Source organism: Jaculus jaculus, chromosome 4 (genome assembly GCF_020740685.1).
Source record: "Jaculus jaculus isolate mJacJac1 chromosome 4, mJacJac1.mat.Y.cur, whole genome shotgun sequence".
NCBI lineage: Eukaryota > Metazoa > Chordata > Mammalia > Rodentia > Dipodidae > Jaculus > Jaculus jaculus.
The window spans coordinates 53610318-53635492 of NC_059105.1; the positions used below are offsets into that span (position 1 = coordinate 53610318).

At 38.2% G+C, this 25175-nt stretch overlaps 1 protein-coding gene across 1 annotated transcript in view; it reads right to left on the reverse strand.

Moving 5' to 3' along the window:
* Positions 1–23829, reverse strand: part of Fsip2 (fibrous sheath interacting protein 2) — an 87649-nt gene extending 63820 nt beyond the window's left edge. The window contains exons 1-7 of the mRNA XM_045147853.1: positions 23731–23829; positions 23423–23548; positions 15241–15402; positions 14457–14546; positions 12353–12498; positions 11488–11629; positions 10689–10799 (exon numbers count right to left, since the gene is read on the reverse strand). Coding sequence (XP_045003788.1) covers positions 10689–10799; positions 11488–11629; positions 12353–12498; positions 14457–14546; positions 15241–15402; positions 23423–23548; positions 23731–23829 — 876 coding nt within the window. The remainder of the gene's footprint in view (positions 1–10688; positions 10800–11487; positions 11630–12352; positions 12499–14456; positions 14547–15240; positions 15403–23422; positions 23549–23730) is intronic.
* Between the last annotated feature and the right edge of the window lie 1346 nt (positions 23830–25175).

The window sequence follows — 25175 nt, forward strand, 5'->3', positions numbered from 1 at the left end:
ATTACAGCAGATTATTCAACACAAACTTTTAAAGCCAGAAGGGCTTGGAGTGATATATTGCAAGTTCTGAAAGATAACAACTGTCAACCAAGGTTACTTTATCCTGCAAAGTTATCCATTCAAATAGATGGAGAAATAAAGACATTCCATGACAAAAGCAGGTTAAAGGAGTATTGAAGACAAAACCAGCTCTACAGAAAATACTTGATAGAATCCTCCATGCTGAACAAAAGGAAAAGCACACATATAAGGAACCTAGGAAAAACAAGCAATACTCAAATACTAGTTAACAGAAGAGAGCACAGGTAGAACCAGCAACACACACACACACACACAAATGGCAAACATAAATACAGATCTTTCAATAATATCTCTTAATATCAACGGCCTCAATGCCCCAACGAAAAGACATAGATTTGCAGACTGGGTTAAAAAGCAGGATCCTACAATTTGTTGTCTCCAAGAAACTCACCTTTCTACAAAGGATAGACATTATCTTAGGGTGAAAGGTTGGAAGATGGTGTTTCAAGCAAATGGGCCTAGAAAACAAGCAGGGGTTGCTATCCTAATATCAGACAGGGTAGACTTTAGTCCGATGTTAGTCAAGAAAGATAAGGAAGGTCACTTTATATTGATTAAGGGCACACTTTATATTGATTAAGGGCACACTCCAACAGGAGGACATTACAATCCTAAACATATATGCACCTAACATGGGGGCTCCCAAATTCATCAAACAAACACAATTAGAACTAAGGTCACAGATAACACCAAACACAGTGGTGGTGGGTGACTTTAACACCCCACTCTCATCAATTGACAGGTCATCCAGGGAAATAATAAACAGAGAGGCATCTGGACTAAATAAGGTCATAGAAGGAATGGACTTAACAGATATATACAGGACATTTCATCCAAAGGCTGCAGAATATACATTCTTTTCAGCAGCACATGGAACATTCTCTAAAATAGACCATATATTAGGACACAAAGCAAATCTTAACAAATTCAGGAAAATTGAAATAATTCCTTGCATTCTATCTGACCACAGTGGAATTAAACTACAAATCAGTAGCAAGAAAGACTATAGAGCATACACAAAATCATGGAAACTAAACAATACACTACTAAATGATGAATGGGTCAATGAAGAAATCAAAAAGGAAATCAAAAAATTTATAGAGTCAAATGATAATGAGAACACAACATACCAAAATCTCTGGGACACAAGGAAGGCAGTTATAAGAGGTAAATTTATAGCCTTAAGTGCCTATATTAAGAAATTAGAAAGATCGCAAGTAAATGACCTAATGCTTTGCCTTAAAGCCTTGGAAAAAGAAGAACAAGGCAAACCAAAAATCAGTAGACAGGAAGAAATAATAAAGATAGGGCAGAAATTAATAGAAACAAAAAGAACAATCCAAAGAAGTAATGAAACAAAGAGTTGGTTCTTTGAAAGGATAAACAAGATTGATAAACCCTTAGCAAATCTGACCAAAAGAAAGAGAGAAGAGACACAAATTAATAAAATCAGAGATGAACAAGGTAACATCACAACAGATTCCAGAGAAATTCAAAAAATCATAGGGACATCTATAAAAGCATATACTCCACAAAGTATGAAAATCTGAAAGAAATGGATGATTTCCTTGATCTATATGACCTACCTAAATTAAATCAAAATGAGATTAATCACTTAAATAGACCTATAACAAACATGGAGATCCGAACAGTTATCAATAATCTCCCAACTAAAAAAAGCCCAGGCCCGGATGGATTCACTGCTGAATTTTACCAGACTTTTAAGGAAGAGCTAACACCATTGCTTCTTAAGCTTTTCCAGGAAATAGAAAAAGAAGGAATTCTACCAAACTCCTTCTATGAGGCCAGCATCACCCTTATAACAAAACCAGGCAAAGATAGAACAAAAAAAGAAAATTACAGACCAATCTCCCTCATGAACATAGATGCAAAAATTCTCAACAAAATATTGGCAAACAGAATGCAAGAGTATATCAAAAAGATCATTCACCCTGACCAAGTAGGCTTTATCCCAGAGATGCAGGGATGGTTCAACATACGCAAATCTATAAATATAATACATTAAATAAACGGGTTGAAGGACAAAAATCACATGATTATCTCATTAGAAGCAGAGAAAGCATTTGACAAAATCCAACATCCCTTCATGATAAAAGTCCTACAGAGACTGGGAATAGAAGGAACATATCTCAATATAATAAAGGCTATTTATGACAAGCCTACAGCCAACATATTACTAAATGGGGAAAAACTGGAAGCTTTTCCACTAAACTAAGGAACAAAACAAGGGTGTCCACTGTCCCCCCTTTTATTTAATATAGTTTTGGAAATCTTAGCCATAGCAATAAGGCAAAAGACACACATAAAAGGGATACAAACTGGAAAGGAAGAAATCAAGTTATCATTATTTGCAGATGACATGATTCTATACATAAAGGACCCTAAAGACTCTACTAGCAAGCTGTTAGAGCTGATCAAAACCTACAGCAATGTAGCAGGATACAAAATAAATACACAGAAATCAGTAGCCTTCATATATGCTAACAACAAACACACAGAGGATGAAATCAGAGAATCACTCCCATTCACAATTGCATCAAAAAAAATAAAGTACCTTGGAATAAACCTAACCAAGGAAGTAAAGAATCTATACAATGAGAACTTGTAGAAGACACTAGAAAGTGGAGAAACATCCCTTGTTCCTGGATTGGAAGAATCAATATTGTGAAAATGGCAATCTTACCTAAAGTAATCTACATATTTAATGCAATCCCTATCAAAATTCCAAAGGCTTTCTTCATGGAAACAGTAAAAACAATCCAAAAATTCATTTGGAATCACAAAAAAACCTCGAATATCTAAAATAATACTGAGCAACAAAAAAGAGGCTGGTGGTATCACCATACCTGATTCTAACCTATACTACAGAGCCATAGTAACAAAAACAGCATGGTACTGGCACAAAAACAGAAATGTAGATCAGTGGAACAGAATAGAGGACCCAGATGTAAGCCCAAGTAGCTATAGCCACCTGATATTTGATAAAAATGCCAAAAATACTCATTGGAGAAGAGACAGCCTCTTCAGCAAATGGTGTTTTGAAAACTGGATATATAGCTGCAGAAGGATGAAAATAGATTCTTCTCTCTCGCCATGCACAAGAATTAAGTCCAAATGGATTAAAGACCTTAACATCAGACCGGAAACTCTGAAACTGCTAGAGGAAGAAGTAGGGGAAACCCTTCAACATCTTGGTCTTGGCAAAGACTTTCTGAATACAACCCCAATTGCTCAGGCAATAAAACCACAGATTAACCACTGGGACCTAATGAAATTACAAAGATTTTTCACTGCAAAGGACACAGTGAAAAAAGCAAAGAGGCAACCTACAGAATGGGAAAAAATCTTCGCCAGCTATATATCTGATAGAGGATTAATATCTAGGATATACAAAGAACTCAAAAAGTTAAATAATAAGGAATCAAACAAGCCAATCAAAAAATGGGCTATGGAGCTAAATAGAGAGTTCTCAAAGGAAGAAATACGAATGGCATATAAGCATCTAAAAAAATGTTCTAGTTCACTAGTCATCAGGGAAATGCAGATTAAAACTACATTGAGATTCCATCTCACTCCTGTCAGATTGGCCACCATCATGAAAACAAATGATCATAAATGTTGGCGGGGATGTGGAAAAAAAGGAACCCTTCTTCACTGCTGGTGGGAATGCAATCTGGTCCAGCCATTGTGGAAAACAGTGTGGAGGTTCCTAAAACAGCTAGAGATTGATCTACCGTATGACCCAGCTATAGCACTCCTAGGCATATATCCAAAGGACTCATCTCATTTCCTTAGAAGTACATGCTCAACCATGTTTATTGCTGCTCAATTTATAATAGCTGGGAAATGGAACCAGCTTAGATGTCCCTCAACAGATGAGTGGATAATGAAGATGTGGCACATTTATACAATGGAGTTCTACTCAGCGGTAAAGAAAAATGAAGTTATAAAATTTGCAGAAAAATGGATGGACCTGGAAAGTATTATACTAAGTCAGGTAACCCAGGCCCAGAAAGCCAAGCGCCACATGTTCTCTCTCATATGTGGATCCTAGCTACAGATGACTGGGCTTCTGCGTGAGAATGAAAATACTTAGTAGCAGAGGCCAGTAAGTTGAAAAGGAGACATAAAGGGTGGAGAAAGGAAGGGAGGAGGATACTTAATAGGTTGATATTGTATATATGTAATTACAATGATTGTAATGGGGAGGTAATATGATGGAGAATGGAATTTCAAATGGGAAAGTGTGGGGGTGGGGAGGGAGGGAATTACCATGGGATATATTTTATAATCATGTAAAATGTTAATAAAAATTTAAAAAAAAATCATTACTTTCACCCCACATAAAAATCAAGTCCAAATGTACCAAAGAACTTAATTTAATTTAATTCTTAATTTAATATGCAAAACCCTGAAACTGTTACAAAAAAAAAGTTGAGAAAATACAGATACAAGCATAGGCAAGCCTGACAAAAGCATTATAGGAAAAGAAAGTTACATATTAACATATTTTTTGCAAAATTCTAAACAAAATAAATTTGGGAAAATTTAACTGAAAAAAATATATATATGTACAAATGATTAAAAAATCTAACCAAGTCAAATGATTTAATATCCTTGCATACAAGACTGATTGATCTTTTAAAATTAATTTATATTATTCATTGTACAAGGAGTCAAAAAGAAAAGATGCATGGTCACTGAATAAAACATAGAAGGAAATATTTGATAACTCACAACATTCCTTCCTGATAAAAATTTTGGCAATCTAGGAATCAAATAAAATTTCATAAACCTAATGAAAAATATCTGTTAACATCACACAGCCATTTTTATAGCAATAGCTAAGAGACACAATGCTTTACCTTTCAGAGAATAACATGCAAAGATTTCCACTATGTCAGGTTCTGTTTAACATTATACAAGAGTTTCCCTATCCTGGAAAGAAATATAATTTAAAATATGCTGACATATTACATGACAGTATGTGTCCAATATCAGCTGGGAATTAAAAAAAATACTTGTAACTAATAATTTTAACAATGCAGGATACCTGGTATGGTAGTTTGAATGTATTGCCCTCCCCCACCCTCCCAAACACACATTGGCTCAGGTGTTACAATAAAACTTATAACTGTCTGGCTGGAGGAGGTGCCATTTGGCAGATCCTGGGGTCTGTGTGTTTGGTGGTGCATCTGATTTCAAGCCAAAGGTGTGCAGAGGGGCTTGAGCTCTGACTGTGTCCCTGTTTGCTGCCATTTTTGTGTTTGTTGCTTTTGTTTTTTTCTGGCTATCTTACAAACCGAATTCAACAACACATCAAAACTATTATCCACCTTAATCAAGTAGGCTTCAACCCTGGAACACAGGGTTGGTTCAACATATGGAAATTTGTCAATGTAATATACCACATAGATAAGCTTAAATACCAAAAACACATGATCATTTCGAGAGATACAGGAAAGGCTTTTCACAAAATACAGCAATCACTTCATGATCAAAACATTGGAGAGAATGGGCATGGACGGTCTATATCTCAACATAATAAAGGCTATATATAAAGATCCCAAACCCCAAATAATACTTAATGTGGAGAGACTGAAGGAATTCCCAATGAGATCAGGAACAAGACAGAGGTGTCCACTCTCACCTCTGTTCTTCAACATAGTACTGGAAATACTAGTTCAAGCAATAAGACAGGATAAAGAAATAAAAGGGATACAAATTGGAAAGAAGTTAAGTTAGTCCTATTTGCAGATGACACGATTCTATATATAAGTGACCCAAGAACCTCCATCACAAAGCTCTTAAAAGTGATTAACTCCTTCAGTAAAGTAGGATACAAAATCAATGCCCAAAATCAGTAGCCTTTCTATATGCAAAAGACAAAGATATAGAGAAAGAAATAAGTGACCGTGTCCCATTTTCAACTGCATCAAAAAATAAATAAATAAAATACTTCATAATAACATTAACAAAAGAGGTGAAAGAGCTATACAATCAAATCATAAAAACATTCAAGAAAGAAATTGAGGAGGCCTTGAGAATATGGAAAGACCTCCCATGCTCCTTGATAGGCAGAATTAACACTGTGAAAATGGCAATCTTACCAAAAGCAATATATAGTTTTAATTTAAAACCAATAACAATCCTGACATCTTTCTTCAAAGAGATAGAAAAATTATCTCAAAATTCATATGGAATGGTAGAAGTCCTCAGAAATCCAAACATATCCTTAGCAAAAGAAACACCTCTGGAGGCATCACCATACCTGATCTAAAGCTATAATACAAAGCCATAGTAATAAAAACAATGGTACTGGCATATAAACAGGAATATGGACCAATGGAACACAATTGAGGACCTAGACTTTATACAAGTAATGACAGCTACTTGATGGTTGACAAAGGCCTTAACAATGTAGACTAATAAAAAGACAACGTCTTCAATAAATAGTGCTATACAGACTGGGTAACCATATGCAGAAAATGAAACTCAATCCACACATTTTGCCATGCACAAAAATCAAATCCAAATGGATCAATAACCTCAATATAAGACTGAAAACTGCTACTACTGAAAAAAATATATATATAGGAGGAACTTTCCATTATATAGGAATTGGAAAACACTTCCTGGAAAAAAAACAAACAAACCAGTAGATCAGGAAATTAAAAAATCACTCAACCAATGGAACCTCAAGAAGCTGAAAAGCTTTTTCACAGACAAACATATAATAAGCAGAGCCAATAGATTACTCACAGAATGGGAGAAAACTTTTGCCAGCTACACATCAGACAGAGGCCTAATTTCTAGAATCTACAAATAACTCAACAACCTAGAAACAATAAAAAGTCAAACAATTCACTCACAAAATGGGGCAGAGAACTACACAGTGAGTTCTCAGAGGAAGAAATACAAATGGCAAACACACACTTAAGAAAGTGTTCAACACCCATAATCATCAGGGAAATGCAAGTTAAAACAACTAAGAGATTCCACCTTACCCCAGTAAGAATAGCAAACATTAGGGCTGGATAGATGGTGTAGTGGTTAAGCGCTTGCCTGTGAAGCCTAAGGACCCTGGTTCGAGGCTCAGTTTCCTAGGTCCCACGTTAGCCAGATGCACAAGGGGGCGCACGTGTCTGGAGTTCGTTTGCAGAGGCTGGAAGCCCTGGCACGCCCATTCTCTCTCTCTCCCTCTACCTGTCTTTCTCTGTGTCTGTCGCTCTCAAATAAATAAATAAATAATTTAAAAAAATTAAAGAATAGCAAACAAAAAAAATCAAATGACAACAAATTCTGTCGAGGTTGTGGAGAAATAGGAACTCTCATGCTAGTGGGAATGTAAACTGGTAGAACCACCATGGAAAGCAATATGGAGACTCCTAAAAAGGATTACTATAGAGGTACCAACAGACACCTAATCTGGGCATTTACCCTAAAATTTCCAAACCTTAGCTCAGAGGTATTTTATCATGTTTATAGCTATTCAATTCATAATAATCATCTCAGATGTCCATCATTAGATGAATGGATAACTAAGATGTGGCATATCTACACAATGGAATTCTACACAGCAGTAAGTAAAAATGACACAAAATGACACAATGAAGTCTGAAGAAAAATGGTCAAACTGGGAACAGATCATTCTCGTCGAACTCACCCAGTCACAGAAAGATAATCGTCACATGGTCTCACTTATCTGGGACTCCTAACCTGAATCTGCCCATGATCCTAACATACCTAATAAACATCTCAAGGAGTAGGCAATAGGAATGGTGGGGCAGGCAGGGAGGGTAAGTGAAGGGGGGACTGGACCCAAATGGAAATGGGACCATAAAATCCTACATCCTAAAAGGCATATTAAAAAGTCCAACCTTCATCAGGTGCTTAGGAAAAATACCTGAATCACAGGGTCCTGGAGAGGGTATAATAAAGTCTATTCTTAATCTTCTCCTCTCTCTGTCTCTCTGTTTCCCTCCCCTCCCCCCTCTCCTCTCTCTCTCTCTCCTCTCTTTCTCTTCTATATTACCTAGATTTTCATTCCTTCTTTTCTTTGGCACTGACCTATAACTCCCAGTACCAGCATGTGAGTAACATTCACAATGATCAGAGACCTGCAAGTTTTCCCAAAAGAAGACAAAATTCTGTCAGAGTACTTCTTGACCCACCAAAGGTAAATGATAAGACCATACTGCCGAAGGCTTCATATGTTGTTGGCATGGAACATGGAGCAACTTGGCTGGAAACTGGAAGACAGTCAATCCCCACACAGTTAGCTTGTCTAGTGCCAGAAGGTGTTACAAGAGCGACTGGGGGAAAATGATCAACATCTGTCTAAGCAACTTATGGTCTAAGCTACTCAGCAGCAATCAACCTGAAGTGATGCTCACACAAGTGCAATAGGAGGCACACGGCCATGGTGGGTTACCAACTGCTCTTGATTTGGCTAACAGATCTGCTCAGTAGAATGGAACCCATACCTGGAATGGGGAAGCAAGTCATAACCATACCCAAAAATGAGCTTGTTCTCCTATACCAAGCTCCCACCAATAGTGGGCTACAAGAGTGCCTACATCCATTAAATTCTCTCTAAAATAATAATGAGTATCTATGTATCTTGCACTGACCTCACTCTCCATTGGAGAATTTGCTTCTCTTTTTCAGATGGATACAGAATCTGAGGACAGAATCAGCCCATTGCACCTCACCAGGGCACCAGCTGAAGCTATAGAGTTAGTGGGGTAAGAAGCAAGAGCTGCTTTCTCAGTGAACCTGGTATCAGCACAAGGGTGAAGGAGATAGACACAGAGAACACTCAACTCCTATCAAATCATATATCCAGAGGCTCACAAGACCTCATCACTGAAACAGACCTAAAATGAACCCAACATTGCTCAGGGAAATTTGTGAAGTGAGGGCAGAAAGATTGTTAGAGCTGTAGTTGGGTCATTATGCACAGAAACATTGCTTCTCCCCCATAACTGATGGCCACCCCCACAATGCAGCACCCACAATCCTCATGAGGGGATGACAGGGAGCTAGCTAACTATGGTACCATCACAGCTGTAAACACACTATGTAAATAACTAATAAAAGAGAAAACTCTAGAATAACTCTGATGATTTGGATGTATGCCCCCCATAGACTCAGGCTTGAAAGAGTGAGTGGATCCTTGCTGGGGAAGAGGTATTTCACTGGGGTTGGATCTTGGAGACAGCTCTAAGGTGTGTTTGGGGGCATATCTTTAGATCAGCTCTAACAGGTGAGAGCAATTTGAGCTCTGGCATTGTGTGGTGCTGGTTGGTCATAGCATCTCTGTGCTTGGATCTACGAAATTAATGCAGCTTTTTCCACCATTGATGGTGTTACCCTAAACTTTCCAAGCCTTAAATAAACCCCTTTTCTCAAGATAGATGCTTCTATTCTGATGTTTATCCCAGTAATGTGTAACTGCCACAAGCTCCATTGGACATAAGAATACTTCAAATATCTGGGTCATTTTTTTTCAGAAAATGATATTCTCAGAGGTTTCTGAGAGTATCAAAAATAGGCCAATTTAAGTGATTTCTTCAGTTAGAAAAATTATGAGCTGAGCATTAGAAAATAATAATTACAGTAAGTTCAATGAAGCCAAGTCTTCATACTTACATGTACAGGGATTCTCAGCCAGTACTAACAGATATGTGTAAGAAATAGAATTGGAGATCAAAATATATTTTTCTAATGTTATAAAATCTAAATATAATGGTTTATGGCAATACAAACCAAACTGTGAATCTGATACATAGTTTTGTCAAGAACAAGTTAATAAAACTTGAAACTCAGAATTTTTGAAGCACATTAATTGACATGCAAAGTCACTAAAGGTATTTTATTAAATGAAGAAGCAGTCTACAAAATAATCTATACAATATTAAAATCTGTGTTCAATTATTTACTGAATTAGATATTCATAAGAACATTGTACCCTGTGTGTGTGTGTGTGTGTGTGTGTGTGTGTGTGTGCACTTAAAATCTCATAAGCTTGTAGAGGGATTGCCAATGTCTTTCCTTTATTTGCCTTAATCTGATGTATATTCTAAATCATAAAATGCTCCATGTTATTACACTTAAAATAGAATGAAATTTTTGAGAAAAAAAATTGAGAACTTTTATTCAAAATTTATGGGCTTCAGAAAAACTTAATTGGTGAAAACTCAAGTTTATGGAGAGAAGCTACCCAAGAGTAGTTACATCCAATATTAGAGCAGGTTTTTTTTTTTTTTTTTTTTTTTTTTTTTTTTTTGCAACAGAAAATTTATCACAGACAAAAATGTATAGTGATGTATTGTGTGTACTGTAACTATACTGGAAGGGGTTATGGGACCTATATGGTCCCAGCTTTTTAAGAATTCACAGGAGTTCGTGGCCAGCCTGAACCATATAGCATTACCCAAGATCAAAATAAATATATCAATATACAAACAAATAAAAATTACACTTGCTTTAGTTTTGGATAATGTGTAGAGATGTTTTCTTTGAAACTACTTTAGCCAAGGCTTCTCTTCAAAGAACCCAAACAGAAGTTACATTCACCCTACCTTCCTGTCACTCTCTTCTCGGCTTCTGCGCCGCTGTTCCTCGACCCTCTGCTCTCTTTTCACCTCTTCTCCAATCTTTGTGAGCAGCAGCATCTCCTTCGTCTTCCATTCCTGAAGACCACAACATTAACATTGTTTTGTGTATGTTCCTTTCCCAGTAATACCTTCTGCTTTGCCCTATCATCAACAATGTTTAGACACATCAGGAGCCTATCAGAGATCTAGTTGGGCACCTGGAAGTCACACAGTGGTTTTAGAACAGGCCTTTCTTACAATGCCCCTATGAAGGGAGATGGTATTACTATTAGTTTTCTTTTAACTAAAACTCATTTTCTTTCTCCACAGTGAAGATATAGGGTAATGAGGAGTTTAGTAACTGCTCCATGTTTAGTTCTTAGTGATCTTAATTTAATTTAAGATCTTAATTTAAGAAAAGAAGTTGACTATATATGTATTATCTGGTGTCTGCTTCATCATTTGATGTAGTGATACATATTGTAGTAATAGATAAAGTTTAATTGATTTTAAATTATTTAGAACTAAAATGATTAAGATAGTTAAAACTATTAAGAAATTAAAAAATGGCCAAGCATTGTGGCACATGCCTTTAATCCCAGCACTCAGGAGGCAGAAGTAGGAGGATTGCTGAGACTTAGAGGCCACCCTGAGACTATATAGTGAATTCCAGGTCAGCCTGAGCTATAGCATGACCCTACCTTGGAAAAAATATAAATAAATAATAAAAATTAAAATTAAAAATGTACACATCTTTTCTCAACACTTTAAATTTGTCTCTCACCTCTTCAATTTTCCTACGAAGACTAAGTTTTCTTCTCGTGTATTCCCGCTGTCGCCTCTCATCCCTGTCCATTCGAAGAAGACGCTGTTCTTCTGCTGTGCGCTCTACTTGTTCTAATTCCTTACTTATCATATCCAAATACCTGATTAGATTAGTAAAATATGAGGGTGATGTGGGGGTTTCCTTTTCCATCATGTCATCAGTTACCAAAGGTTAAGTATGGTTTCCTTTATCTTTATCTGTTGGATTTATGTTCTGGGTTCCCAGAAAACCAAGCTCCTGGGGAAGAACTTTCCAAACAGATTTAGTACCAAGATTCCTAGTCCTGGTATCTTGTGATTTCCTTTCCTATCTGTCCACACTGTGGACCTTATTAGAATTAAATATAACAATTACTAAAATAAAGTATTGTATTGGGGCTGGCGAGATGGCTCCACAGGTTAAGGCACTTGCATATAAAGCCTAGACCCAGGTACACTTCCCCAGTGTCCATGTAAATCCAGATACACAATGGCACATGCACCTGGAGTTAATTTGCAGTGACTAGAGGCCCTGGTATGCCCATTCTCTAAGCCCCGCCCCACCATCTCTCTCTTCTATTTCTATAAATGCTTGCAAATAAGTAATTTTCTAAAACAATAAAGTCCTGTCTTAAGCCAGGCTGGTGTCTCACACCATTAATCTCAGCATTCAGGAGGCAGAGATGAGAGGATTGCTGTGAGTTCAAGGCCAGCCTGAGACTATATAATCACTTTCAGGTCAGCCTGAGCTAGAGTGAGACCCCACCTCAAAAAAAAAAAAAAAAAGAGGTCCTGTCTTTAATGTTTAGTATTCTCAGCATAAAATATGCAAATTTCAGTCTTACCTGTGCCTTACTGACCACTCCTGGTCCTTAACAGAATGAGAATGAGCGTTTTCCTGTAATAACCATTTCTGAACCCGTGTAACATCAGAGTAGTCAGGGATGTGACAGTTTTCTTGCAGCTTATGGAGTTGTTTTGTAATTGTTTGCTATTGAAAGAAAGTATGTATCAAAATAATGACTTTTTTATATTTCCCAGAAATGAAACATTAAAATTCCTGTATTTTCTAATTTACTTTGATCTCTACTTTAATCTATTTTCAATCCACTGGAATCATTGATAATTGAAGCAAGATGAAGATTTGTCTCTCTGAAAATAAAAATGAAATAAAATATTTTACTTGACCTCCTATGCTACAGAAATTACATATTAGGAAGCCGAGGAAAATCTGTGTACTTAAACATACACAAAAGCCATTCTCTCTCTCTCAATCTCTTTCCATACATCTCTGGTTTATTTTCTGGGTTTTTATAATTATATGTGTGTTTGGTCTATATATGCATGTGTATAAATACATGTGTGATTTGAGCATGTGTACATATGTGAGTGCAGTCATGTTAAGGCAAGAAGTCATAGTCAGGTCTTCCTCTATTGTTTGTCACCTACTCTTTGAGATAGGGTCTACTGGTGATACAACTAGAATAGTTAGTGAGATCCAGGGATTTCCTATTTCTGCCTTCCCAACACTGTGATCACAGATGCACATCACCACTAATGTTATTTCACATGGATGCAGTGATCTGAACTCAGGTCCTCATGATTGTACAGTAGGCACATTACTCACTGAACCATCTGTCCAGCCAGTTTTTTGTATGTGTATAGTGTATGCATATGTGTAGGATGTCCCATAAGCACACTTGTGGAGATGAGAGGAGGAAATTGGCTTATCATATGCCCTCCTCTATCACTCTTCTTCCATACATCACTAAGACATTGTTACATCTGAACCTGAAGATTCACCTGTTTGGTTTATCAGCCCTAGCTATTCTCCTATCCCTGCCCCCTCTTAGTGCTAAGGTTAGAGGTATTTGGGGTCACATCTTGATTTTTATGTGGGTGCTAGGGATCAAATGCCAGTACTTCATCTTAGGTAGAATGTACTGTTACCTGCTGAACCATCTCCAAAGACTCATATATATTTGAGATACAGTCTCAAGATGCAGGCTTGCCTTGAAATCACACTTTTTGTGCCTCATTTTCTAAGTGTTCACATTACAGATATTCACCACCACACCCACCTTTGCAGTTATTCTCATTTTTACCTGTTTATACGTAGAATATAAAATGTGAAAACATACATTCTTTGTTTTGTCCTCTCTTATTCTTAAGACTTGAATATACTCATGCACATACATATACATACAGATGCATGCTATACACAGCTGTGAGTCAAGCTCAAAGGAAGTCATTATGTATAATGTAAGCATTCTATTTAACTTTTACAAACATTTTCCTTTATAAATGGATATCAATAGATGCATGTGTGTGGGGACCAGCACTTCTAGCCTCTAGTTGGATAATATGGGAATTTCAGAAGGAATTTTCCTATTGCTTAAACTGCTTGAGTCTAGCTTCAAAATTTTATGGACACATCAGATAATTCCCATTAGTTCCAACTACAGTAGAAGTAACACACTTAACAGTTAATTTACTGAGATAATGATTGAATAACTAGCTACTGGACTGGAGAGATTGTTGAGCAGTTAAAACATGTGTCTGCAATGCTTGATAACCTGAGATCAATTTCCCAGTATCCATGTAAAGCCAGATGCACAAAGTGATGCATGCATCTGAGTTTGTTTTCAGAGGCTGGAGGCCCTGAAAACCCATATTCATTATCATTCTTTCTGTCTCCTTACAAATAAATAAAATATTTAAAATGACTAGCTATGAGTAACATATTGATTTATGACCTATAATTATTTCTCTTCTTGGGACAGTATAGAAACTTCTAAATATTGTTTATTTCTATTACAAAATTTAATTTGGAATATCATTTAATGAGTGACTAAATGTGAAAATGTTATACTAAAAACCTTTATTTTAAGATACAAACCTTTATTTTAACCTCCATTTAAACAAAGCATTTTTAAGTCTTCAACTTACTTGTTCTTTTAAATAGTTTCTTTCAAAGTCCAATTTTAAGCTGGTAAGATATTGCCTATACTTATTCAATTCCCTCAAGGAACATATAATCTAAAAAGAGCATATATAAAAACATTTATATTTAACAGAATAAATATTGAAAAGTCACAACAATACTTTCCATATGAAAAATAGTAAACAAATACCAGTTAATGACATTTTATTGTTAAGAGTAAGAAATCATTTATTTAATAGGTGGTATATTTACATTTGTTAACAGGATAGTTCTATCTCCAAATATAACTTTATATATAATCACAACATGGATGCTAATATTCAAAATGTATCTATTAAATTTTCATTCCAATTAATTATTATATAATATTATAATAAAAAGATGATAATATTCAAATCTCCTAAGAATAATCTCTTAGGATCCAAAAGTAAATTTCCCTACATCCCTATTTCATCACAAGTTTTTAAAATGTATATACTCCATATAAAGATGCAATGCCACCAGACCAAAAAAAAAAAAAAAGGCTATGATTCAACTGTGAAAATTAGTATATATTTATTTACCTCAAATCCCTTTTCAGAAACTTTTGACATTACAAAGAAAAAAGATGAAGGAATTGGCTTCATTTAGAAGCACTCATATGTCATCTGATTCCGGAGGATTCTACAGAACTGACCAGTATGAACCTTCTTAGGACCAAGGTAATGGTGATAGTAGCTCTCAAACACGGTAGACAAGGAAACATAATAAATATTAAAGTTGTAGGAAAAAAAGTAATTTTCAACCCACTTTATTATTTCTGGTGATGTAGCCACCTTTCTTTAGTCTCCTCAAGATATCTTTGCGCTTATAATAGGATCTTAAATGTGGATCATGAAGACTTTTATATTGGGTTTCCAAAAGTCGACAATAAGGATCATCTAGGTTAAAACCATATGAAGGTCGGAAAAGCTGCAAACATAGATATTAAATTACTACAAATATAAAACTAAGGTATTTGCACTTGTAATTAACCTATTGACATGACTAGAAAATGAAATGTGCATTAATAATATAAATTTGGGATAAACCAGCAACAGAAGTATTTGCTTGAGGCTAGCTTTCCCTTTCTTGTCTCACAGACATGACATGCTATATACAATCAGCCTTGCTAAATTAGTTTCTCCCTGATCTGCATCAGCCTCTGGTCCTGAGCCAAAGAGACAGGAGAGGAAAAGGAAAGATTTATAATTTTTTTTAAACCAGTGCTAGGATTATTCTTCTACTGCCAGATTAAGGTACAATATTCGAAGGACAATATTAATTATATCATGTTTCAATCATCTGAAAATACAGGCAAATAATGAAAAAAATCTTTCATTATGAGTAAATGGAAATGACTGGCACAGAAAGTCTAAGTAAAATTTATATGTTAAAGATTTACAGTTAAAGAATCATATCATACCATACTTGCAGTTAAAATGGTGGAACTAGACCCAAATCAAAGAAACTTGGGGGAAAAGGAGATAAGATACCACACAACACACTAATTTTTTTTTAAACCAAAAAGTGAAGGTGTGTAAGGAATTACTGACCTAAGGGAAGCAGAAGCCAGTAGAGAAGCAGGAGCAAACCTGAGCCTCCTGCAAACATAGCCAGTGAAGATCAGATCCACCCAGTGGCCATAGGTTAGTGATTCTACACAGCAGACCCCGCCTGAGCCAGCAAAACTGAACTATAGGGAAAGTATTCTCCCACCCACACAGGCCTTGAAAAAAATCTTAAATGGAAAGCATGAGAACAAAAACAAAAACAAAACAGCAAAAAGGAAAAGTGGGGGGGGGGAGACGGAAGGAAAGAAGAAAGAAAGGAAAGGAGGAAAGGAGGAAGGGAGGGAGGGAGGGAGGAAGGCACAAGCTGAAGGCAATGTTTACCCAGCTCTAACTTGTTGGAAGGAACCAAAGTCCCAGGCAATGTCATAGCCTGCAGAAAAGTCCTGGAGCTGATCCCAACCCAAAGAACCAGGAATAGAGTAGCACTGAGCATCCAGACTCATGCAAGCTTCATCCCTAAGCACACCACTGCAATTACAATTGCTAAAATTAGGACAGGCCCCACAAGCCTGAATCTTCTTTCCTACAATGCACCTTTCTTCAACACCACAATTTCAGTAATGGATCCTGACACCAATACCATGGAACTCCCTTCTGGCAGTGTGGTTCTCCCTTCTACAATGTTCCCCTGCCAGGACCCACAATCACTGTGATAGGGACTAGGCCCCCCCTACCATAGATCCTGAAATGGGCACTCTCAACTTTCTAACTGTGATGATCAAGACTGGGTCCCACTATCACCGATCTCCCTTCCCACAGTTGCATGCCTCCAGCTCCACATTCACTGAGACCACTATGGAGCCCCACCACCACTAGTATCTCCATTTCTGCAGTGTGGAATGAAGGGACCAAACAGAAGCCATGACAGCCTTCAGTAAAGTGCCATCCTAACTATGCCTAAGTTTCAGTTTCCTGGAGAGGCAGGAAAGACTTCTGGGAAAGGGCAGGCTGTTAATCAACAGTGACCCTGACATGTGTCAGAGAAGATAGCTGCCTAGGGGCTGAGTCAGCTCCTGTAGACATGTCCAAACATGCCTGGACAATGTCCCTTTTGTGCCTTTCATGCCTTTCACTCCAACCAATCAAAGACATACAACTGTAATTGCTGCTAGTTACCTAGCCAATCATTTTAAAAGATTGCCTAATCCTGCCTGAAATTCCCCTAGTTGTGCTTAAAAGGGGCCTGTATGTTCCTCTCAGGGTCACCATTTTGTTTGAATGGTCACTGGATGGGCTGCTGTCAGCATCATTTTGGTTTCTTTTTCACTTCCCGTGAAATTTATTTCTAAGTCTCTGTGTTTGTCTTGTTTGTCCCTTTTTACTTTCTTTTGGAACACCATGGGGAAGGCAGGGAGTTCCACACCACTAGACCTATTCCAGTCACACTTCAAGGATTTCTGATGCCTGGCAGACAATCTAGGTTTAACAGTATGGCAGGGAAAAGTAACCATCTTTTGCAGGAATGAATGGCTGACTTTCAATGTGGGATGGCCAGAGGGAGGCACCTTCCACCTCCCCACCATTTTGTATGAATAGTTGACCTCCACATGCTGGCTGATTCTGCAGAATAAGCGCTCTTTGTTTTAACATACTATTTGAGTCCAGGGTCTTTCTTCAACAATCTTCAGACTCTCACATGGAACACCCTTCCCACTTGTACCACCAGCCCACCAACTGCTTAGATTAAGGTTCAGCTCCAATAGGGGGAATTCCACCACCATAAAAATTGCTGTGGTTAGGACCTGGCCCCATAAGCACAGCCCCCTCTACACTTCCCACAATCCACAGCAGCCCACAGGAGACTTGAAGAGGTAATGCTACCACAAAAGACCAGGAAGCAAACAGCACTGGAAGAACATAGCCCTGCTAGAACAAGGAGTAGGCCAGGCCCACTTTGAGGCTGCAAACACAGGCCCTTGTTCCAGCTCCAGTCCACACGGCCTGGACCTGCAGATATACCAGCCTCCCCCTTCATGATCCAAGATGACCAGGCCACTCAATGCAGATTCCTCAAGAGCTACTATCATCTCATTCTTTTTTTTTTTTTTTTTTTTTTTTTTAATTTGAGAGCGACAGACACAGAGAAAGACAGGTAGAGGGAGAGAGAGAGAATGGGCGTGCCAGGGCTTCCAGCCTCTGCAAACGAACTCCAGACGCGTGCGCCCCCTTGTGCATCTGGCTAACATGGGACCTGGGAAACTGAGCCTCGAACCGGGTTCCTTAGGCTTCACAGGCAAGCACTTAACCGCTAAGCCATCTCTCCAGCCCCCACCTCATTCTTAATAAAGCAAGATGACTACCCTGAGATGGGCAAGCCTAATGGAGAAAAAAAAAAAAAGGAAGGCAGGAAGGCAGGAAGGAAGGAAGGAAGGTAGGAAGAAAGAAAGATAAAAGGAAATTAAACCAAGAGATCCCCCCAAGAATGCCTAGTCCCATAATGGAAGCCTCAACTGAAAAACAAGAGGAAATTCCAGGCATAAAATCCCAAAATTAAATTACAATAACCATGTTAAACAAAGTTAATGAGATCATGAACAAATGGCAAAATAAAATGGAAACAAATCAACTAAAGGAATTCAATAGAATCCTGAATTAAATGAAAGAGAACTCACAAAAAGTTCTCAATAGATGACTCTACAAAATTGTAGAGAATCAAAACAGAACTTCAGAGAGAAACAAAAGAAGTAGAGGATAATCAACAAAAAGTAAGCTAAATGGTCAGTGTTATAAATTCAATGAGGAAATGAGAAAATGAATAAATTCTAAAAAACCATAAGAAAGTGAAAACAGAAAATAAAATTGGAATTCAACAGAGATGGAGACACGGATGCAGAGATAATAGAACACAAAAATGAAAGAACTCTTTTAAAAGGTGCCCAAGAAACCTTCCCAGTATAATAGATCTTGTGGAGTACAGACTGTCAAAACTCAAGGACAGAGGAAATAGACTGGAATCAAAAGACAATGACAAGTTCAAAAAACATACAAATATGAGGGAAATGTAGAACACTTTTAAAAGACCAAATATTTGTATCACGGGCATACAGAAAGGGAAAGAATTACAGGCCAAAGTCACATATAACATTTTCAACAAAATTATTGAGGAAAATGTCCTTAACCTTACAAAAGAGATACTCCTCCAGTTACAAAAGTTTCTAACACCAAATAGACAGGGCCAGAGACAAAAATCCCCAAAGTCATATTAATAGTTAAACCTGTAAACACTGAAAACCGAGAGAGTAGGAAAAGCTGCAAGTGAAAAAGGGCAATGTCAAGAAGATAATCCCATCAGAATTACCTAGGAGTTTTTGATGGGAACTCTAAAAGCCAGCTTGGGATGAAGTAATTGCAAATTTTAAAGTACCGTGGCTGCCAACCCATACTACTACACTAAGCAAAACCGAGGTAGACAGCAGTGGAAGGAGTACAGGGGTAGGGTGGAGAAAAGACAAAAGGATTTATTTTGACTTACATTGCGTACATATATAAAAATTGTCAGTAAAAAGTTTAATTAAAAAAGAAATAATAGGGCTGGAGAGATGGCTTAGCGGTTAAGCGCTTGCCTGTGAAGCCTAAGGAACCCGGTTCGAGGCTCGGTTCCCCAGGTCCCACGTTAGCCAGATGCACAAGGGGGCGCACACATCTGGAGTTCGTTTGCAGAGGCTGGAAGCCCTGGCGTGCCCATTCTCTCTCTCTCCCTCTATCTGTCTTTCTCTCTGTGTCTGTCGCTCTCAAATAAATAAAAATAAATAAAAAAAAAAAAAGAAATAATAGAGCCAGGCATGGTTGCCCACACCTTTAATCCCAGCACTTGGGAGGCAGAGGTAGGAGGATTGCCGTGAATTTGAGGCCACCCTGAGACTACAGTTAATTCCAGGTCAGCCTGGGCCAGAGTGAGGCCCTATCTAAAAATAAAAAATAACAAGAAAGAGTCTTGGGACCTTTAACAAAACCCATATTCTCTACAGTTATCATTGTCTATTTCATACAATTCTGCATCTTACAGAACGAGTTTTAAAGCATATTCAAAGGAAATAAGTTTCAGTCATATGTGTGAAAACCAAATACAGCCTCATATAATAACAACTTTCATATAAAAGGGAAATATGATAAGCTTATGTTTCCCTATCTGCTACCATAGAAGGAAAACTTAGTTATGTAACCTCAATTATAAGCTAATGAAGAATGGGAGATAAGATTCTCTTGGCTGTTTAGTGTAACAGCATCCCAAAATAAATAGTTTTGTACTTGAATAAATATAGGAAGTGTCGCTGAGCTTACAAGGAGAACCTAGTTGTTTTTTCCCCTTCATATTTGTTTGCTGGAAATATTTCTAGGGAGTTAAGTTTGCACCCTTCCTGGAGAATTAAGGTGTCTTGGAAGACTACCCTATCCCAGCAATCCTGACCCCAGTCATTTGATATCAACTGGACTGACAATCCCAGAAGCCATGAGTAGATGGGCTCATATATAAGTTGCTCCCAAATGTCATTGGGTATGTTTTTCATTTTCTGGGAAATCCTTCTTGGCCCTTTTGTGGTCAAGAACTCTGAATTTATTCCTTCCCTAAGTTCCCCTTCTCTTAATGCTCTAACTCCTAAAGTTCTACACTATAATAAAATCTATTTGAACCTTATCCTCAAGTCTGTGGATTTCATTCATTAAATCTATAAAAGAACCTGGAGGCCTCTAACTCAGTAGAAGTTTTCTGAGACTGTAACAGTCTGGCTACCTAACTCCAGAGTTATTACTTGCCTACCAGCTGAGGTAAGGCCCCATTGCTCTCAAAAGACACCCCAAATTTCTGTATCAAGACATTAGGAAAGTAAGTTTTGGATGTAAGCTCCTTATTTTTCAAAGGTATGATTATGATGCCTTATACAAAGGGAAAAATGATGATGGAAGTTGTATTAATGCTGTCTTTGCATTTTTTTCTCAGTTTTATATTTAGCCACAATCACACAAGTTCTAGTATAAGGTCATATAACATCAGAAACTCCATAAAAGACAACAGATATGAGGGATCTGAAAAACAAAAGCATAAACCTTTTGCACAAGCATCCCATTCAATTCACATTATGACACAGTACTGTGTACCAATCCACAAGGGCTGCAGGTACCAATTTGTGGCCTCTATGTTCAGTGTGTCTACAGCTACAATGGCAGTCTATTTTTTAAATGCTCCACTAGAGTCTAGTTCAGTTGGGATCTACAAAGAGCTCCTGCAAGGCAGGAAGAATGCTTTGCATTGGGCAAAAAGGAATAGCGAGAAGAACAAGACAGTACATAGGTTCTTTCTTTGCATTTTAAAGCTTCTTTGTTAGGTGTCTGACCTCTTAGCACCAAACTTTAATCCCTTTCAAAGCACCTAATCAGAAAAGTATACTGCCTGATTACCAAGTGCTTCTTTGAGAGAACAAAGAGAGAAATCCTATAAAGTCTAATTCAGTGAGACCAGATAAGAAGTTCACATATTTTCCTGGAGGGAAGCAATCAATAATAATATGTCAAGGAGGGAATTGGTTGTCTCTTTTAGATGGTGACATTTAGCTGTCAACTTCTTTTAGATGTTGACTTTTAGCTGTGACAGGCATGTTTTTCAAGATGAAAACTGATCAACTGACCTGTAAACTGAGAATACCTTTTAACAAATGCATTCATTAGAACCTGGGTAACCTTTCTTTTGTCAATTTAAGTAACTGATTTCCTCAAAATTATAAAAACTAATAAAATATTGTTGCATCAAGGGATCTCACAGTCAGTCCTCAGAGAATTACTGGGGTATCTAATTATAAACAAATTGATGTATTTGGAAGAACTAATGTAAAAATATGACAGATGATATTTGTAAGTAATAGAAAAATGAATTCATGGTTGACAGAAAAAAAATGACATTAAAAAACATGTTTGAAAAAGCATATAAAAATGAAATTTCTATACTAAAAAGAGATAGTATCATTGTATAGACTAAGTAGTGGGAAAAGAAAAACACATTTTAGCAGAGCTTATTTGTTTAGATGTGTCTCCAATTTTGTGATGCTGGCTGTGGCAGGTTGAATGGATGTCTACCAATACATTCAGGAGTTTATTAAAACTTGTGTCATAGATTCCAGCTGCCAGCTTGGAGGAGGTATCACTGTGGACAGATCCTGGAGTCCAGCTATAAGGTGTGTTTGGGAATTGCAGCTAAAGATATACAAATTACTGGAGCTTTGCTTGGGGCTTACTAAGTGTGCTTGCTTGTGATGTTAGTGGTGACTTTTCTCTGTCTGAACCTATAAAAGTGGATCAGTTTCTTCCCATCATGATGACACTTCTCCTGAATCTCTGAATCCATAAGCTTCAGTGAATTCCCTTCTTCCCTAGTCTGTAGGTTCATCCCAGAACATGAGGTTTTCTACTACAATGGCTTATTAATCTTTAACAGATACATAAAAATTGTTTATTTATAGGGTAACAAGAGAGGTACTTTGTTTTATTCTTTTTCAAATATGTAACTCTTGCTGACCTGGAATTTGCTATGTACATTAAAATTACATAGAACTTGCAGTGATCTTCTTGCCTTTGCCACCTACATGACGGATTTACAACTATCACTCAACCTAGGTGATGCTTTACTACATGTACAAATTGTGCATTATTTAAATTGGGGTACACCTAGTTATCTTCACAAAAAACTATCCTTTCACTTTATGGTTCAAGCTTGCAAGATCCTTCTGAATGAAAAATACATAGTCTGTTAATTTTTATAGTCACTTTTCTGTGCAATAGTACTCATTGACTAGAGGGAAGAAATGGAAGGAGGGGTACAGTGGCCTGTGGAACAGGTACATATTTTTAGTTAGCTTGTTCTATGCAAATAGAGCAGATTGATTTCTGATAGTATATTATTTCAAGAAACAGAACTCACTTTAAGAAATCAAGTTTATTGAGTATTATAGATAGAATGCAACCCGTTCATACATACATATTTTCCCCTTTTTGTATGTAAAAGCATTCAGGTCAAAAGAAAACTATAGAAGTGTTTTATAAAGAAGATTTTGCTGATTAAAGTCATAACATGATTAAATGACAGCTGATAGTCACAGCCTTTCAATAAAATATGTTTCGAAGCTTGTTACTAAAAAGGTAATATGATTCCATATTTTATAAATTAAAACAGGACTAGTTTCTAAACTTTCAGGGACATGGTTCTGTCTAAACTGTACTAGGCAGCATTGCTTCATACACATTCTGAACAATACCTTGGGGTAGATGTGCACATTTGGTGTAATCCCTCTCATTCCTTTTCTGTAGGCTCTGAGCTTAACATCAATGAAGAAAGGGTAAAGAAAACTAAGAACTGCGTTTCCTTCTAGGACAATTAAGTGTTGCCTTACCTTCTCACTGATATTCGTAGTAAAGAATACAGTATCACTTCCTGGGATCATAGGTAGTTTGACTCCCAGAGGCAGATCCAGTAGCTGGGCTGCTCCCACCCGTGGAAGGGTGGTTTTGTGGGTCCCCTGTGAGAAGGCAATCGTTTTGTGATTTCTTTTAAACAGCATTCATGTAACATTAGACATCAGAGTCCCCTCCCACTCCCAGGAAAAAGTCTCCAGAGCCGCCGCGGCCCCTGACTGCGCGGCCGTGCGGAGCGGAGCCCGAGCTGCAGCGCCCCCAGGCCCGAGGCCGCCGCGCCACTCACGTCTCCGCACTCCTGGTTGCCCACGGCCAGGCTGCAGTTGGCCGCTTTGCGGGCCGCGGCATTGGCGGTCTTCGAGCAGGCCCTGAGGTACAGCTCCATGGTGAGCCTCGCCGGGGCCGTGCGCCCCCCGCCGGCCTCCCCTCACGCCGGGCTCGACCCCATCGCCGTCGTCCCTCAGCCCTCCGGCCGGCCGGGAGTGACCGGTGCGCGGCCGCGCGACGCGGGCGTTGCCCGGCGGTTGACAGGCGCGGGGGCGCGGCCGGGCGCGGGGCGCCACGCGGCCTCGGGGCATCCCCGGCTCCCTGCGTGGCCAGGCCCGCCTCTCCCCGCGCTGGGCCCTCGGATGGATGGGCTGACTCAGCCCCCTGCCTCCTCTTCCAGCTCGCTGCATGTCCCCAGCTCTGCCATGTTTTTTTTTTTAATGTCCCCTCTGCTTTGTTACAATTCCTCCTGGCCTCAACCGCACAGTCAAAAGTTGTACGACCCGCAGCTCCTGTGGATGGTACGTGGAGAGGCAGGCAGAGACACAGCAGCGAGTAAGATAGGACGCCTTCAAACAGCTAACCACACTGGCCATTATGTCCAAGGCAGACACAAGGTGGTTGGTGAAGATTTAGGAGTTAGCTGCACAGGTTCCTTGACCGGTGGCTGTTTCTGTAGTTTCTGGGCTATCTGGAAATAATACCCTTTATTAAGAATTTACTAGCTCCAGATAATAACACCCTCTCATGCACTTTACTCCTTCAAACAACCCTGTGAATAGTTAACCCCATGCCCATTTTTAGTAATTATGGTAATCACTATTGAAAAATATGCCCTCTCTCAGGCTGTTTTCTGAATCATTACAGTATATTCTTGCTCTATTTCAATTCCATTCATGTGCTAAGATTCTCTTTAATTTGAAACGCAGGCTTTAGACACTGCAAAGTCTTCGCATGGTCGTCCATGGTCATTTCAGATTCAGAATACTGAAATCTAAAAGTAGACACACTCTTTGCCTAAACAGAATTAAACAAGTGCTCTTTCTTTTGGAACACCCCATCCCAGTAACCAGAAGATACTTAAGGCAGAAACTGAGGTATATTTCTGGTGCTTCCCTTTTCCCCTATGTCACAGAAATTGATTCCTAAACCCTGATTTAATTGGTCCCCTCCTATCATTACAGTTGCTGTTTTGGGTTTGTCATATTGTCCCAGCCTTATAGCATTTCTCTGCTACCATTTACCTCAATAATCCATCGGTAATCAAACTAATCTTTTTGGGGTTATTTCCACTGTTTTAAAACTCCATGGATTGGAGAGATGGCTCCATGGGTAAGATCCCTGTCTGCAAAGCCCAATGACCTGGGTTCATTCAACTCCCTAGTAAAACCCATGTAAAACCAGATGCAAACAATGGCCCATGTATCTGGTTTGCTAGACGTCATGACTTGTTCATTCTTTTCT